Raw genomic sequence first — 16,568 nt, forward strand, 5'->3', positions numbered from 1 at the left:
CGGGCGCTTCCTCGCCCGCAGCCCGAACCGCCGCCGGCTCCTCCTTGCCGCGGCTCCCGCTGCCGCCGCCCGGCCCCGGCCCCGGCCCCGGGGGGTCCCCCCCGGCCCGCTCCTTCCGGCCCCGGCGGCCGGCTCCGCCGCGCCGCGCCGCGCCGGCCCCTCTCAACGGACGCCCGAGCCCGGCCATGGCGGATTTCGACGAGATCTACGAGGAGGAGGAGGACGAGGAGCGGGCGCTGGAGGAGCAGCTCCTGAAGTACTCGCCCGACCCGGTGGTGGTGCGCGGCTCCGGCCATGTCACCGTGTAAGGGCCGCGCCGGGGCCTGCGCGGCCGGGGCCGGGTGGAGGGTCGGGGGTAGCCCAGGGCGGCGAGCCGGCATGTCGGGGCGAGCCGGGGAGGGGGGCGCGGGCCGGGCCTCTCCCTCCCTCCCTCCCGCCGGCCGCCCCGCGCCGTGCCGCGCCGCTGCGGGAGCGCTTGGCGCGGCCCTACCGGCGGCCCGGTGCCGCCCGGGGCTCGCTCCCGAGTGTAAACCTGCAGCGAGGCAAGGAGGAAGCACCGCTGGCTGGAGCTGTGACTAACAGAGGAATGTAAAGTATTTGCCTGAAGGGATGAGCTGTCAGGAAGTAGGGTACATGGTGCGTGCGTGTGTGTGTGTATGTGTGTGTGTTTATATCTGTGAATGTCTATATAACAGGTATGTGTGCATGACGGCCCTGTGCTGTCGCTTAGGGTTGTTTATATCTCGGTTACTCACTCCCCTTTAGCACGTGGCAACTAATACAGCTCAGAAGGTTTGTTTAAAAAAGGAATCTGCGAATTGAATGGGTACCTGCAAAAGCACATTAAGATAARCATTGCATCAGTGTATTTAACACGGAAATTGCTGTGAGTTTTGCTCGGTGAGCATTTGATGTCCCTGTACCCCTGTAACTGCAAGGGACAAGTGAGTTAATGTAGTCTTTCTCAAGAACTTARTAAGTCTGGGTATTTTTCCTACAGTCAGTTCTGTTGGAATCTCTGTACCTAAGTGCAGCGGTTGTCAGTTATGTTGAGCAGTTTCAGAGTCTAAAATATGAACCTGGAGACACGAAGCAGTCATGCGAACTTCCCTTTTTGTGTTTCCTGTAGAGTAGGACTCAACCTGTGACAGATGCATAGAAGYTGAAGATAATATATTCTGTTCTTCTGATTCCTGTGAACTGTGCTGGTTGTAGGATACTGATCTGTTCAGAAATCTGGAGTTAAATTTAGAGTAGGRAAGTAGCACTTTTTTGACATTACTAATTTAATGTTTGCTTCGTATTATGAAATACCAARTACTGGACAGTACAGTTTATCTGGATTAAAAACAGGATAAAACATGGTGTGATACTGAGAGAAGTTTGGAGGGTTGGAAGGATGTTGAATAGAAAGGAAGCCTAGTAAAGTAACAGAAGCATGTAACTGAACTGTCRAACATATGATTTTGCTTTGTAGTTTATTGGGATCGGGAGTTTCTACCATCCGACAGCTGTTTGACTTCTTTGAAAGTAGACCTGTAGCCTTAGTTTCTGCTAAGCAGGTCAAAAAYGTAATTAGATAGTTGCCTTGTTGGCAGTCATATAGGTGTAAAGAACTGAAATGGAGGCAAACACTGATTTCTTCTCCAATCGCTAAAGGTAAGACACGCAGGACGAGGCCAAGGTCCGTTAACAGAAGCACAAACAAGCTCGCATAGCCCATCTGTGACTAGTAAGGAAGTCGTAGTTACTTCATTAGTTGTTCACTAATATTCACTTGATCATTATTACTTTAAGATCTTCCTCAAAGTATTAGTTCATTGCCATTCCAAAAGCTAAAAAAATATGAACATGTGCAAGATTATGTAATTGATCTTAATCTATTTTATTGTGCCAGCCACTTTTATCTTTGTAAAGCTTCTAAGTTTTTCGTCATTGATCAAGTGGCACATTATTAAATTTAGCTCACTTTCAGAACACCCACTTGATGAACTTATGGAATAGGCAGAGTCCTATATATAAAATTAATTTGTCTTGGTATAAAAACATGTATGCATTTTTAGGGTCTTGAAAAAATTATCAGTGGTAAAGTAAAGCAAATACCAAATCCAGTAACAATACCAGATTTCTCCCTGACTCTGCAGTTTAAAGAGTTGCTGACTGCCTCTGCTATGTATATATTTAAACAAATGCTTCCTCTTAATAGTCTGTTGTCATGTCCTCTCTGATCTTGCACAGAAGTCATAATGTTGAGTTTGAAGTGTGTCATTTCCATGACTACAGAAATTTACTTGATTGCGTTCAACAGACAGTGGAAAAGTGTGAGATCTTTTCTACACCTGGTAGTTAAAAGTAATCAAGGGAATGCAGGTAAATACTACCCAAATAAAATGTATGAAGATTTTCTCTTTTCAGGGTGTGGGACTATTTTTAGTGCTGAAAGTTAGACTCTTAAAATCACTGTTTTAGAATTGTTTGGCGTGTTCAAACTTTCTTCTTTTTAATGCCACTTTTCAAATATTCAGGTAAACCATTTTCACACCAGGAGGTTCAACATAGCTTTTTAAAGAGGAGTAATATTTGAGGTGGTTTCTGGTTACCTGAGGTTGTCTCTTTTAAAGAAAAGAGCTTTAAAACTTGAGAAACCATAAAACATTATTTACCTTACTTACCTTGAATTTTTAATTCAGTTGTTTTGGACTTGTTTGTAAAAACATGTTTGTGTGGAAAGATGCATGTGTTGAGTTTGATTGTGATAGGTTGTGTAGTTGTATTTCCAGAGGCTGTTTCCCTGGACTTTACTGGTTTTGACCAGTTGAGATATATATACCAGATTGTTAGGTAGTGAAGTTGGATTTGAGTCTTTTACTGTAGCAGAGTGATGCAGAGCAGTCATGATGTACTAGTAAATGCCCTTCTGTGCTGTTGTCATCTTAGTGCATTGTCTGCAATGTAAATTAACTATTTAGAGGGGGGAAAAAACAAAATATAAATTCACTCAAGTGAATTAATTTATTACTAAGTCTGCTTATGTATTTTTGCGGCTTACTTTGTATCAAGGACATATGAGTGAAAGCAGGACTAAGAGATGTATGGAGAATGTTAAGGATTGATAGAATACATATTTATTTTCTCACGGTTGTGAACATGCAGAAGTAAAGGGCCAAGTTGAGAGCAATGGAAAAATGGTTTAGTCTCTGTTGGATTGGACAAAGGGGAAGAGGATTGTTCTTGTGCTGGTTTGATGCACAAAGGAAGATCAAGGTTGCAGGCTGAGAAGAGGTTGCAGGTTGGCTGAGTCTATACTGTAAACATCCATACTTCAAAGATTCTACCTCTCATCATTTCTTTCTCTCCACTGTATACAAGGGTAGGAACTCAGATAAACCTCTCAAGCAGAGGAATGTTCAAGAAACACTTTTTCAGGCTCCAGGAAGGTTAAAGAAAGTGCTTATGCATGAGGTGAGCCTGGATCTGTTGAGGACATGAAGTGAAATGGGAAAGGCATAGGGCTTGCAGAAAATGTGTCAATGAAGATGGAGAATTGTGCAACAGAGGTGTAATGCTAGATAAGGACTGAGGAAATGCAGATCCAAAGTGTCATAAATATAGTATGTTTGATATTAAGACCTTTTTGCTGCTCTTTGCCAGAGCTGTTGCTTCTATACAGTGAAGCTTTAGTAGTGTTATGTAGAATTTCTAATCTTTTAATTTCCAGATTATAGCATGCAGTCAAGAGTGATAAGGTTGGGATCACATGATTTGCTTACCAAAGTTTTTAAATGTATGGAGTCATGCTTTTTTAATGACCTAATTTTTAATAACAGAACGTAACATGGAAAGCTTGGAATGAAGTTGGTAGCTGGAAGAGTTGCCTTTGCTGTTCCAGTTTAGCTGCCGCGTGATGTATTAAATATTGCTACATGCTTCAGCTCTAGAGTTACTGTCATTTACTTACAACTTTAGGATAACTGTATTGGTCAAAGCTTCCATGCTGAAGGTCTATCTTGCTTTTTTGTAATTTTCTACTAAAGCAATGCAAGTATTTCCAAGCGGGAGATGGGGAAATTTTTATTTTTATCCCCACTAAATCCAGCACTTTGATTTGAAACAGATAAAAGATTCTCATAATAGTTTTAGTGAATTCCCTCTGTTGTGGGATTTGATGGTTAACAGTTAATCATTCACCTTACCCAGTGCTTTTCTGAATGTTTGTACTTTGATCATATTCCCCCTCAGCCTTCTCCAAGTTTGATGTCAGCTTTGTTAGCCTCATAAGGCAGCCACTTCATCTCCTTAGTATAGTAATCTTCCATCTCTTTGCTTTTTCTTACTCCATGAAGTTCTTCAGGAGATGTGGATGCTGGAGCTGCACATAGTACTGAATATGTGGATATAGCAGTGTTTTATGTAGGATCAAAATGATGCCCTCTGTGTTGTTCTTAATAGCCTTTTTAGACCGTATGTTGCTGCCATTTCTGGCTGCTGCTGCACATCCTAAAATACCCACTCAGTGGTAGTGTCTCTCCTGAGCTGTAGCTGCCAGTCTGAGTTCAGCATCATATGAACACGGTTTAGATCAGCTTTCCCAACATTCAGCGCCTTCTGCTTACCGACACTGAAGCTCATCTGCTATCTTTTTGTCCACTCAGTTTTGTGAGGTCCCTTCAGGCTGCCTCGCCATTGATACAGCACGTGACTACCTGGCTGATTACTCAGACAAAATTCTCTGTTGGCATGCAGATCCTTCCGTACACTAAGAAGAAAATTATCTGAAGACTAGCTAGCTATTCAATAAACAGATTGTCAAAGGAAATTACTTCTTTGGTATCTTCAACTACTGATCCTCAAGTAAACTTTTCTGCACACAGTTAAGTTGTATGTATTAGGTCTTGCTGCCAGTATTCAAGTATTTTTGAGYAATTTAATTTCTGATTTGCGGTGTTTGTAGTGTCTGATAAGATGATTGCTTTGGTTTATATTCAGAAGGTTATTAAGTACAACTTAAATTTTACACTGAATGCTTCTTAACTTATTAGAGGCCAGTCRTAGAGTTTCATCAATGGATCTGTAGGACTGGGTAGGCTATATTAGAATCTCTTTCCCAAATTGGATACCAGAAAATGTTCAGATTTGCTTTGAGCTTTGGCTGTTCAGGAAGACCACAAACCAACTTTAAAATACAAACCAAATTATTTCTAAGGCAAGATGAAACTCTTATCCTTAAATCTTCTGAAATCCATCCAGAGTAATTCCAGATGATCTCACACATCTCCATGACTTTACACACTTCATTATTCTGAGTTGAGTAACAGTGGATGAACTTTTCTTCAAGATACATGTGCACTAGAGAGAAAAAAATTTCAAGCTATGGCATTAACTTACTTACCCTCTCCCTTCAGATACTTCTCTTCAGTTTTCACATTTGCTATTATTGTTTATAAGGGTTTTGAAGAGTTTGAAGAAGAGTCAGTGGCTTCAACAGAACTTCAGAAAGAAACTATGGGCAGGATGGTTTTCAACCCATTTACTATGATAGAATTTTTCCGTTCAYTTTTGTCTGTTAGTATAATCTTAAGGATTACTTTTAGCAAAGAATATTTCTTCTYGAAACTGATGTTGCTCTGATATTAATCCTCATTGTATTATGAGGTGCTTTTAATTTGTGTTGTGCATTGTTTTTTGTGTAACTTTTGGTGTCTTTATTTTTGCAGATTTGGATTGAGCAACAAATTTGAAGCAGAATTTCCTTCATCTTTAACTGGAAAGGTGAGTATCTGTGAATAAGAACCTAAAATTTGAGTAAGATTTTCTTATAAAAGGAAGAGTTCTGGGTATAGTGCAGCTTTTTTTTTTTTAGGGTAATTAATAGATCACTCTGCTGTGGTACTAGATTTTCTTTTTTTTCCTTACAGGTTGCACCAGAAGAATTTAAAGCTAGCATCAGTAGAGTTAACAGTTGTCTTAAGAAGAACCTTCCAGTTAATGTGCGATGGCTACTTTGTGGATGCCTTTGCTGCTGCTGCACTTTAGGTTGTAGTATGTGGCCAGTTATCTGCCTCAGTAAAAGAGTAAGTTGAACTATTATTAGTTTGTTTGTTTGTTTTTAATCAAAAATGCTAAGTTAGGAATGTACTGGTTTTGTTCTCATATTGCCTTTTCTCTGCCTGTAAAGGCTGTATAATAGAATTTACAAGCTTTCATATATTTTGCTATTTTTCTTTATTTTATTTTTTTTTAATCAAACTGCTTAAAACAGACACCACTCAAATTCTGAGCTTGTAACTCAGTGCCTGGTAGTGTAGCTGAATCTGTCAGAGGGGACCGTATGCTGTACAACACTTATACTTCATAATATTAAATAACTTTCAAAATGCTTTTTTTATTAGCACCATCTTTGTAACACACTGTTTAGGATCATCAGAATTTGATATTGATCGATTGACAGTTTGTTGTGAGGAGCTAATGATTACGTCATAGCCTTAATAGCCATAAGTTTTTGTTTAAACAGGCACTCTTTTGATAATAGTAACTGATTTATTTGTTGAATTTTCCTTTGAACTCGTAGATTTTGTTCACTAACATCTGAAAGTAGTGTTTTGTCTCTGTACACTGAGTGCCAAGTGCATTGTTCAAAGTGGAAGTTCCTTGCATGTGCCTATTTTCTCACCTCCCTTTCCTCAGTGCCAGTATTTAGGCAACCCACCCATTTCTTCTATTTTTATTAACATAAATACACTATGTGCCTAGCCTCATTTCATTTCTTTGCAAGAAGTGTCTGATTCCACATTCTCTCCTCTATTGGTGCTGTTCATCCTTCCACTTCTTGGAAGGACTAGTGTGTATTTTTTTTTCTTGTGTAATATCTCTTAATACTACACATTTGTGTACAGTATACTGAATACCATCATGCTTTTCTTTATTCAAGTGCTCATTTTACTTGGTTAGTAAAGGAAGTGTTTTAAAGTTGGCAGTGATCATGTGTTTTTTGCAATCATAGAGTAGTTTAACATTTCTTTTATACATCTTTTTGATACTGATTTCCAGTTCTGAATTTCTGCTCAAATGCACACAAATGTGCAGGTGGCATAATTAAAACCAGAAATCAGGCAAGCTGCTTTTGTAGTCTTAAGTTGGTATCAAGTAGATGCTTGAAACCCATGTATACTGAAAAAAAATTTATAGAATGAACACTGCACATAAGAAATCCTGTACACTTTTTTTGTATGATCTAACTTCCTGTGTTAAGAAAACATCTTCAAAGTTTCCTCAGTTCTTCATCTTAAAAATAAATAAAATTAAATACTTATTCCCTTCGATTTTTTTTGAAGTGAATGCTTGAGACTAGTTTTAAYTGTGTACAAAATAAGGTATGAGAGTCATCTTATCCATGTTGCTAATGTTGGAGTCATGAAAAAAAGTACTGTTGGCCTCAGTGTAAAATGTATCAAAAGGTTTTTGGGCTAGGTTTTAGGGTTTGGGTTTTTAAGCTGTCAGGAACTAGTTGGTCTCCTGTAGAATTATCATATATCTATATCCTGAAACTTAGTTACAGCAAATTAAAATTGGCTGATTGTTGGTCACAGATAAGTTGATGATTTAACTAGCTTGGAGGGAGGACTACTTCTTCCGTTCCAGGCCTAGCTCTGTTTGTTACAAATGCAAGGGAAACCTGCAYTGCTATTGTCCATCTTTAACCTCTGAGGAGCGTGCCAGTGGTGCTCTTACTATGTGCCCCATTTTCCCCGCATAATGTGCTCTTGTAGTAGGAAATAATAACAAGATGTTACGTAGTATTATAAAATGATGTCATCTGCTTTTGGTGGGGGCATGATGTTACAAGCCCACATCTTCTAGCTGGTGTCTCTTAATCTAGTATTACAAGTCACTATTAATTATCTTTTTTATATATTGTTTAACTTACATTGTGAAAAAGGTAAGGGCTTGTAGCATCTGAGGACAGAAAGCAGACTTTGAAGCTCGGGAAAGAGTTTCTGCATGGGAACCCAATGAAGCAACAGTTAGAAAAGTGCTTCAATTAAGTTTGTCTGGGGTAGGAATTAAAGTAAGCGCTCTTCCAAAAGGATAGATCTGGGTAAACTATATGGCTGTTCTGTTCAGAGCAGGCTGGGAAGYGGTTAGTTGCTACAATATACAGATTGCATAAAGACCGAAAATGAGTCTCTAAAATGGTGAACGGCAGGAACAAGAATGTCAACTCAAGGTTGAAGCTCCTGAGGTTACCCTAGAAGTACTGCCCAGATTGTCAGTAAATCTCATTTTTCCTATCAAGGATGATACCAGAAAGTAATTCAGCAGCCTTGCACCTTTTCCTGCACCTAAAATTGAGCAACTTACAGGCTCAAGCTTGAATGTCCTGCATTAGTGAAACTGAAGATAGGATTCCACTGCCTAAACATAGTGTCTATGGCTGCTGTGGAGGCTGAGTGGTATGTCCTAGGTCATCTGTTTGCCACGCCAGAAGAGCAGAGATCAGTGGTGCTGTCTCGTATCCCAGTCTCTGGTCTGGCCTCTGACACAGTACAGCATTTCTAGGGGTACGGAATACTGGAGTTTAGGCATTTTTGACTAAAAATTATTTAATTCTATCTAGAGAGTTCAGCTGTTGTGACACCGTTATTTGTCCGTATCAGCACTATGGCAAATAGAGGTCTGCTTAGAGGATTTGTTGTCCTCTATTGTAGAAATCARTGTTAGTGGGACATCTTAATTTATTTTTCTCCATATAACTCTTAACTTACACTTAAAGGCAAACTGAAAGGGGCAAGAATGCTTGCCCAGACTGAAAATCTTAATCTTGGATCTGGCTGGAGGCAGCTCTTTTTTATTATTATTATTTTTTCCCCCCTTTATTTTTTTCCTGGCATAATGGTTGAGCAGGACAGCTGTGGAGTATCTTCAAGGACTTATTAGGAAATTCTAGTGTAGGAAACAATCAGTAGGATTTGTAATGATTCTAGTCAGGGCTACTAGTCAAGAAAAGCAGTGAGAAGCTATTGTCACTTTGGTCAATTATACGCGAGTTCAACCTTTTCTTGGTAGCCTAAGATTAGGAAAACAGAAAGTGACCTAAATGATTTTAATTCCCTTCACCTAGAAWTACACACTTGGTGCCCTTTAAGATCTCAACACTGAATTATGGCCACAAGCTTGTAAGATTTTTCTCTTTTGTTCTGGAGTTCCCGTCAGTTCAYGTCAAAGTGACAACTTCAAGGAACTAATTTTATTTGTTTATAGAAATGGAGACAACGAGAGTCAGTGAGTGATCTGAGTTAYCTTGGGCTGCTCAACCATCTGAGAGCAGTTGAGACTATACCCTGGTTTATTTAGGTTCGAATTCATGATCTGTCCAGTAGATTTCAGTAAAACTGACAATTAAGCAATTTCATATTTTTGCACTAAAAAAACTTAAATTCATGAAGTGTTGTGCTGTGCTGTGTTTTGCTGATACATAGCAAACTAAGATAGTCAGTGTAAAGTAATCACTCCTGGTATTTGAACAGCTAGTCTTTTATTTTTATTGTGTCTTACAAGAAGGTTCTGATGATCAGATGATCTTYGATGCTTTGACTTCTTCAGACCTCCTTTCACAGACAAGACTCGCTAGCTATAAAGGCAGTCACAAGCCAGTATCCAAGATTCAGTTCTTGAGGAAAGAGGGATCCCCAATGACGYGTGCCTGCTTCATCCGTTCAACCTGTAGATTGTTGACACTTGTAACTTGGAACAATTTTTAGGGAGAGTAGAATCTTTAGACTTAATCAGAGCATCTGTTCAGAAAGTCAGAAGTGCAGCTTACTAGTTGGCCAGTAGAATCTGAGCAACAGTCTCTTAATGAATAATACAAAAGGTTACTTAAGAGTACCTGCACCTCTTTGAGAAGTGTTGTCCAGACAGACTTACTTTGCTAATTCAGCCCTGTCATAGGTGATTGATTTCTAGTGAAAAAATGAGTTGTTTAGAACTTGCCTGTGTTACAGCCTTTACCATAGGATCGTAAAAGTCTCCCAAGACAGTACAATTAGAGTCTGCTTTTGAAAGCAGGATGGGAGCATGTCTGCATATAGAACTGAAATTTGTTTAGATTCTGTTGTAATTAGACAAGAAAAATATACTATCTTTGCCGTTACCCTTTTTTGAATCTGCTCATTGTACTGTAGCCAAACCAGATAGATTATATTGTTGATGGTTCCCGAGTGCAAATTGTTTTATATCGAAATAGAAGCCTAACAAAGTTGTTTTATTGAATTGCATATACAGTGATCTAACAAGTGGGAGTGTTTCTCAAGGTAAGATTTTTTTTTAAAATTGAACAGTAGTCTTAATTAGAGCAAATACTCTCTTTTAATGCAGAATAGTATTTTTTTCACGGAAAATTATGAAACGTCTGTTTTAATGAGACTAAGTCAATCTACTGCACTTGTAAATTGGCATTGTACTTTGCAGCTTTTTGTTCAGATAAACATTTTTTTGAAGGTTTATGCAAACAAAATGAAAACTGTATTTTCTCATTTTGTGGAAATTATAATAATTCTCTTAAACTTTCTTTATCTGTATTCTGCTTGTTTACTGCTTTTCATAGTCTTTTTTGCCTAATATGGGGATGCTATCACAAATAAACATGATTTTTGAAATTACATAAAAACTTCCAATGATTATGCATAAAAAGAGAATATAGGCATATTTTCTGTGCAGTGAAAACAGTCATGAGTTTCTCTCTTARATCAGCAGGTGCTTCAATGTAGAAATTTATTAAATCAGACATTTAAGTGTAATTGTTAATTATATTATTTAATCCAGTTCCATCCAATGAAGGCTTTTCCTTCACTTTTCTTTTCAGTGCTTTGTTCAATGCAAGTTTTGGAAGTCTTTGTACAGCATTGTTTCCTTTCTTCTTTCGCACTAAGGTATTTAAAAAAAGGCCTGGTACTCTTTACCAGAAAAATAAATGTTTAATTTTATTCAATATCTTATTGTCGCTCTCCTTTTGATCTTGATTGGATTTTAGTGAATAAAAGCTGCAGGAAAATTACAGGAAATATAGTCCCTCATTTGCAGATCTAGATCATCAATGATCCTCAGCAGTTTCACTCATAGATTGTACTATCCTTTCTGGGACAAGTTCCAGATTGTACAAATGAACATTAAGTCTTTAAGGTATTGTTCCTTAAATAAAAAGAATGACATAGCGAATTATAATTCAAGAAGCACTACAGGCTGAGGTCCTCATTTGAAGCCACTTTTTCAAACGAATTGACACTCATTTTCTGTATTAACTAAATGCTGTAGTTCCCAATGTGCAAATGGGATAAATAATTTCAACAGAAACAGTAGCAATGGAAGCTATGATAGAATTACAGTACCTCTAGATTGCTAAAAAGCTTCTATTTTGCAAGTAAATTGCATGTTTCATTAAGAATTTTTTTCAGAAGGTTCATGGGCAATCTTTTAAAATGAGTAGAATGAGATATTTGAGAGCTATCTGTATTAATGCTTTCAAGAGCTACTTGTTTGTTTGTGAATTCACACAAAGCTGATGAATGCTGCTTAAGCCTCGTCATTAGTTGTCGCTTGCATAGCAGTTTACGTCTTCAGAGTGCTGTATAAACATAAGCTAATTAATGCTTTCCAAAGTATGGATTAAGTGTGTGGTGGAGGAGCTGTAGTAGTCTTGCTTGTCTGTAGATGATACTGATGCTGAAACACGTTCGCTCAGTTTATAGCAGCTATGAATACATTTCATTTATTTTCAAAACTGAAGAAAAAATGATATTTTCTCCTCTCCGTATCTTCCTGGGACTTAGCACTGAAGCTCTGATTGCATAATACTTTTCCAAACAGTWGCTTGAGACAGTTACTTAAGACTGATAATACTTTTATCTCTGCTCTGACAACTTATATGCTAATTTAATTTTGAAGAATCTTTTAAATTCTATTATGCTTACTACATTTATCTTAACTAGAACAAAATGTTATTCAAAACGTTGGCTTTAGTCAGGTCAGTAAGACTTTTTTGAAGTAGAGTTTGCATGCATCAAATATGCATTCATTACCATTGGTGTAAAATATACTGATAAATTAGTATTACATCTCTGATCGTCCTAATGTTAATCAAAATAAGTTTATATATAGAACTAATGTTTTCATATTATAAAACCACTACAGTATCAAGGCTGGAGTGTATAGAGGGAGCCATAATAATGCAGTTTGGTTTTAATATTGCTTTTCTTACCGTCCCACTTGACGTGTTTCAGATAAATGTGATCTACGTGTAATTTGTGTAGTGAATACAGAACTAGTCTGAAAAAAACATATTCAAAATGTTTTAGCTAATTTTCATCTCAGAAATCAGTTTACGAAGGGTTATTTTAGGGTTCTGCATTCACCTTGATTTTAGCAACTTGTAGATGATGCCAAAGAAGAATATGGAAGCACTTTTGAGGAAAGAATTGGAATTAAAAATTATCTGAAACTCATGTTTAAAACAACTACAAAGCACTTTACCGAAGAATGACTTCATAGACTGCAGTAATGCAAATAAAATGGAATGGATTGCTGATTAAGTATGGGGTAGTGACACATTTCTGCTTATCTCTCTGCTTCACCTCAAAGCCAGTCTTCCTCTGGGATATATTAATGCTTTTTGGTTTACTTGGTCTTTTAAGCACTCCAAGGTAAAATGTTGTTGTCCTCTGCTTAGCACTTCTCTACTTAAGTGGAGCACTGCCAGTGATTTAAGCACTACATATAAAGAGAGTAACTAGTTATTCCAAATGGAAAATAGCAGAAGCCTACAAGAAACATGACCAGTAAGGAAAGAGTTGGAGGAGGGGGAAGGAGGGAGGGAGGGAGGAAGCAGTTTATCTACAAAAGAGAAGACTAAAATTATCAGCTTTTTAACAAATAAAATGTACCTATAAAGAGGAAAGTGACTAGTTGCATCTCATTTTGTCTCATAAAAATTATTTTTGCTGAAATTTGGAACAAACGTACTGAGTTTAGATCGAAGATGATGGTGATTTTTTTTTTTTTAGGGTAACTAGATTTTTTTTCCAAACAGAAAATTGTCTGTAATAATAAAAATATAGATAATGTGCTATATATTATATATTATTAATAWACCAACAATAATATAACAAAAATATTTTCCAGATAGGAAAAAAAATGGATAAAGGCTACCTGTGATTCTGTAGTTTCCTGCTTCAGTGCTAGACAGACAAGGCATTGCAGAGGCTCTTGCTTTCAAAGAGATCATCTTTGGTGTGCACACTGGTGAAATGTTGGATTTTTCAGAGGCTATTTTGCTGTGTTATTTTGCTGTAATTTTGCTAAAGTTACTTTGCTGTGTTGTGCTGCCTTTCAGTCTTTCTGCCCATATATCTTTCCTTCTATTCTTGACCCCTTGGCCCTGACTCTTGATAGCAAGAAGGCTTTCCATATATTAATAAATCAAACCTGGGAGCATTCCTAGGAATTGGAGCTTTATAATTTGTACTTAGAAAGGTCCCTGGCATGCTTTTGGCCTGTTTATGTTACAATTCCTAGACATTATCAGAATGCTGCAGGCACTATGGGTGGTTTGGAGGTTAAGAAAACTTTCTAACATAGATGTTAGCTGTTCCCTGCCAGCTGGCTTCAAGTGAATGAGAATGTTTCTGGGCGCCGTTTCATTTCCTAGTAGAGAAGTAACCTGAGATTCTTTAGTTTCTCCACCTGCACTGGGCCTTGAACTGTATTACACAGCAGATTACTGGATATTTTGAAAATAAGCAATGGAAGCCCAAACTAACATCTCTGTAACCTTAAAARGGAGGTGGAGACGAGTTTCTTCAGTTTTCATCTGCATTCTGATTTGTAATCTCTCACAGTGGATATGGGTTATTTGGTGGAGATTAAATCCTGTTCTTGTCTGTTATGATCAGTTCTATTTTCAGTGTTTATTTTCTGTAGCTCTTTGTGTGAGAATGTCCTTCAGCAGGAGGTGAACGCGTTTGTCATGCCCAGGTTGTTCGTGCCCATGAGGGAAGCTTCATGGTGTTTGTCTGCTTGCAGTGAGAGACAACCAAAGCTGAAATTTAATCTTAGAATGAAAATATTAAACATTCTTGTTTACAAATTCAAGGTCAGGATCACAACAGTAACTATAATCCTGATGCTTCAAGGATCAATTCAACATCTGTCTACCTCGCAAAATTCATTTTTCTGCATTTCCTTCAGGCCGTCTCAAGGGAAGTGTATTAATTTTGCCAAAGTCAAGGCCATTTTCAGTACAAGGCTTCTCCATTGTAAGAGGTTTCCACAAAGGTTGGCTGCAGTCACATAAGATGAGAGAATGTAGCCAGGTATTCTTGTTTGGAGACTTAACTAGAGGAACATCCTGTATAAGCTAAAATATCTGTTGGCCTTAGCATTTTGAGTCTGGACAGTCAGAGTAAATTTATATAATACTTCTGTAATTCAGCTTTTAAGAACTTCCTTGGACAGCTCCTCTCTTCTACATTTCTGTTGCAGGCCAAATTTTGGATACAGACAGAATCTTGAAAGCAGTTCACTTTACTTCTGTTGATAGTAGCTGAATGGTAATTTCTCATTCTGTGCTGTGGCTTTGGACAATATTCATCCAGTATCCATCAGTGAGTGGATTGGTAGTAATACTGCAACATGTTCTCCATTGTTCCCCTGGATAACGTACACAACTTGTATATTTTTTTTTTTCATTTACCTTCTCCATTGATGTTTGTCTAGGCATTAGCACTTTCTTTAGCAGTCTTAAGAACGTGAGAATTAAGGTTATCAGAGTCTCTGAGAAATGTTTATTAGGTCTTTGGCTGAGATATTCAAAACCATTACATGCATTAATGTCAAATAATGCTGCTATCTTTATATCAACAGACAGTGTAACRAGAGAGATCCTCCTAGAAAACAGTTGATCTGATCTGGCTGAGTAAGCTTTGAAATCATCTCTCCATGATGTACCTACCGCAGGTTCAGAACTGTAACAATGCAAAGTAGGTCAGCTTATGGATAATATGAGGATGTGATCCTCAGAGCTATATTTTAAAATGGGAAGTTTCCTGAGGTCAACTTGACATTGCTGGTTCCTTCTGCTCCAGAATTTTGGAGAATGCATTTTTCTTTGCCTGATGAGAAAGTTTGGTTTGTGCTTTTCTCTGGGCTTATTTTCGGCCCAGAATCATCTGTGAGGTAAGACAAGATGCAGCAATAATAAATCTGTTGGACAAGGCAGTTATTCCAGGTTCTTGTGGAGAGCCCCAGAATGCTATATTTATTTCCATATTTTCTTCTATCCAGTGTATGGATTTCACTCACCTTTTTGCATGGATACTGCATGGATGAACTGGCATGAGCACACATGCACTAGTCTTTAGTAAGAAATATCCTCACTGTAATAGGAAGGATGACACAAGATGTGCCTATGTGCCTTTTCAAACCACTATACGTGCTGAAGCAGGTATTCAGCAGGTATTCAGCTACGTCAGGACTCTGAAATCAGCTCAGGTTTCACATGTGTCATCTTTGTCCTTCACAAATACATAATTCCTCAGTAAGATGGGAATCTTACCAATTTACACTTTCTGAAGGGTTTTATTTGTGATGCAGTGTTCAAGGTGGAGACTGTCTCAACATAATGAAAGACRCTTGTAATTCAGTTATGCATGTTCTGATTAGGACTCTTACATTCTCATGTCACCAGTATTAGCCTTAAAATCATATAGACATCTCTGTCAGTCCACACAGTATAAATACTATAGCAAGTATATTTTAGTGCCAGAAGCAGTTCTGTTAGTGGCGCCGTCCTGCTCAAAATCAAGACATTTTTCCTCCAACCTCTATCGACAGCATGCTTGCATATATTTCTCATGCAGATGCAATTCGTCAGTACTTTATATTGAACCAGTGCAAACTATATAACTGTGCTATTAATTTAAGTGCGTTTTTTCAGATACTCTGAAAGTGTTTGTTTGTGAGAGATAATTTGGGGAATGTTCTGGCGTGTTGAAAGTAGGCATACAGTTGTGTGACTCGGTTATCTATTAACTTTACAGTTCACTTTTTGTACTGGTAGCTAAACTATGTTGGTACATATTTTGTAGACSAGTATATATTTGTTTGAAGAATAAACACAAAATTCCAGCTTCCTTCATTTCTTTSTTTTAAGTGAGAGGAGATGGCATAGTTTCAAGTACTGATAAGATCGTGAGGCTTGTTTTCATAGTATAGGATACAAATTCTGGCCATCTGAGCATCAGCAAAAAACAATTTAAATTGGTCKTCTTGTATTTTGAAGTTTGAGCCTGAAGTATACTTTTTTTTCAGGACAAGATTCAAAATTATTAATACTTGATTGTGGTAAAGGTTTATGTAAAAATAATTTGAAAGTCTCCATGTACTGTTTATTGGACGTATGTTGCGCTAAAGTCAAAGATAATATGTATATATATAGGGAGATTTTTCTGTTGTTCCCAGAAGACTGTGAAAAAAATCAGTAGTGAAGAATCACGTTGCTATTGTTCATGTTGTTTTTC

General features: G+C 37.9%; 1 protein-coding gene across 1 annotated transcript in view; it reads left to right on the forward strand.

Moving 5' to 3' along the window:
• The first annotated feature begins 6 nt into the window (after window positions 1–6).
• CHIC2 (cysteine rich hydrophobic domain 2) overlaps window positions 7–16,568 on the forward strand; it is a 30,579-nt gene continuing 14,017 nt past the window's right edge. Inside the window, exons 1-3 of the mRNA XM_085322685.1 lie at window positions 7–304; window positions 5,715–5,769; window positions 5,916–6,071. Coding sequence (XP_085178811.1) covers window positions 186–304; window positions 5,715–5,769; window positions 5,916–6,071 — 330 coding nt within the window. The 5' untranslated portion in view covers window positions 7–185. The remainder of the gene's footprint in view (window positions 305–5,714; window positions 5,770–5,915; window positions 6,072–16,568) is intronic.

This window comes from Rhea americana, unplaced genomic scaffold (assembly GCF_003343005.1).
Source record: "Rhea americana isolate MKP2758 unplaced genomic scaffold, rheAme1 scaffold_8, whole genome shotgun sequence".
Classification (NCBI taxonomy): domain Eukaryota; kingdom Metazoa; phylum Chordata; class Aves; order Rheiformes; family Rheidae; genus Rhea; species Rhea americana.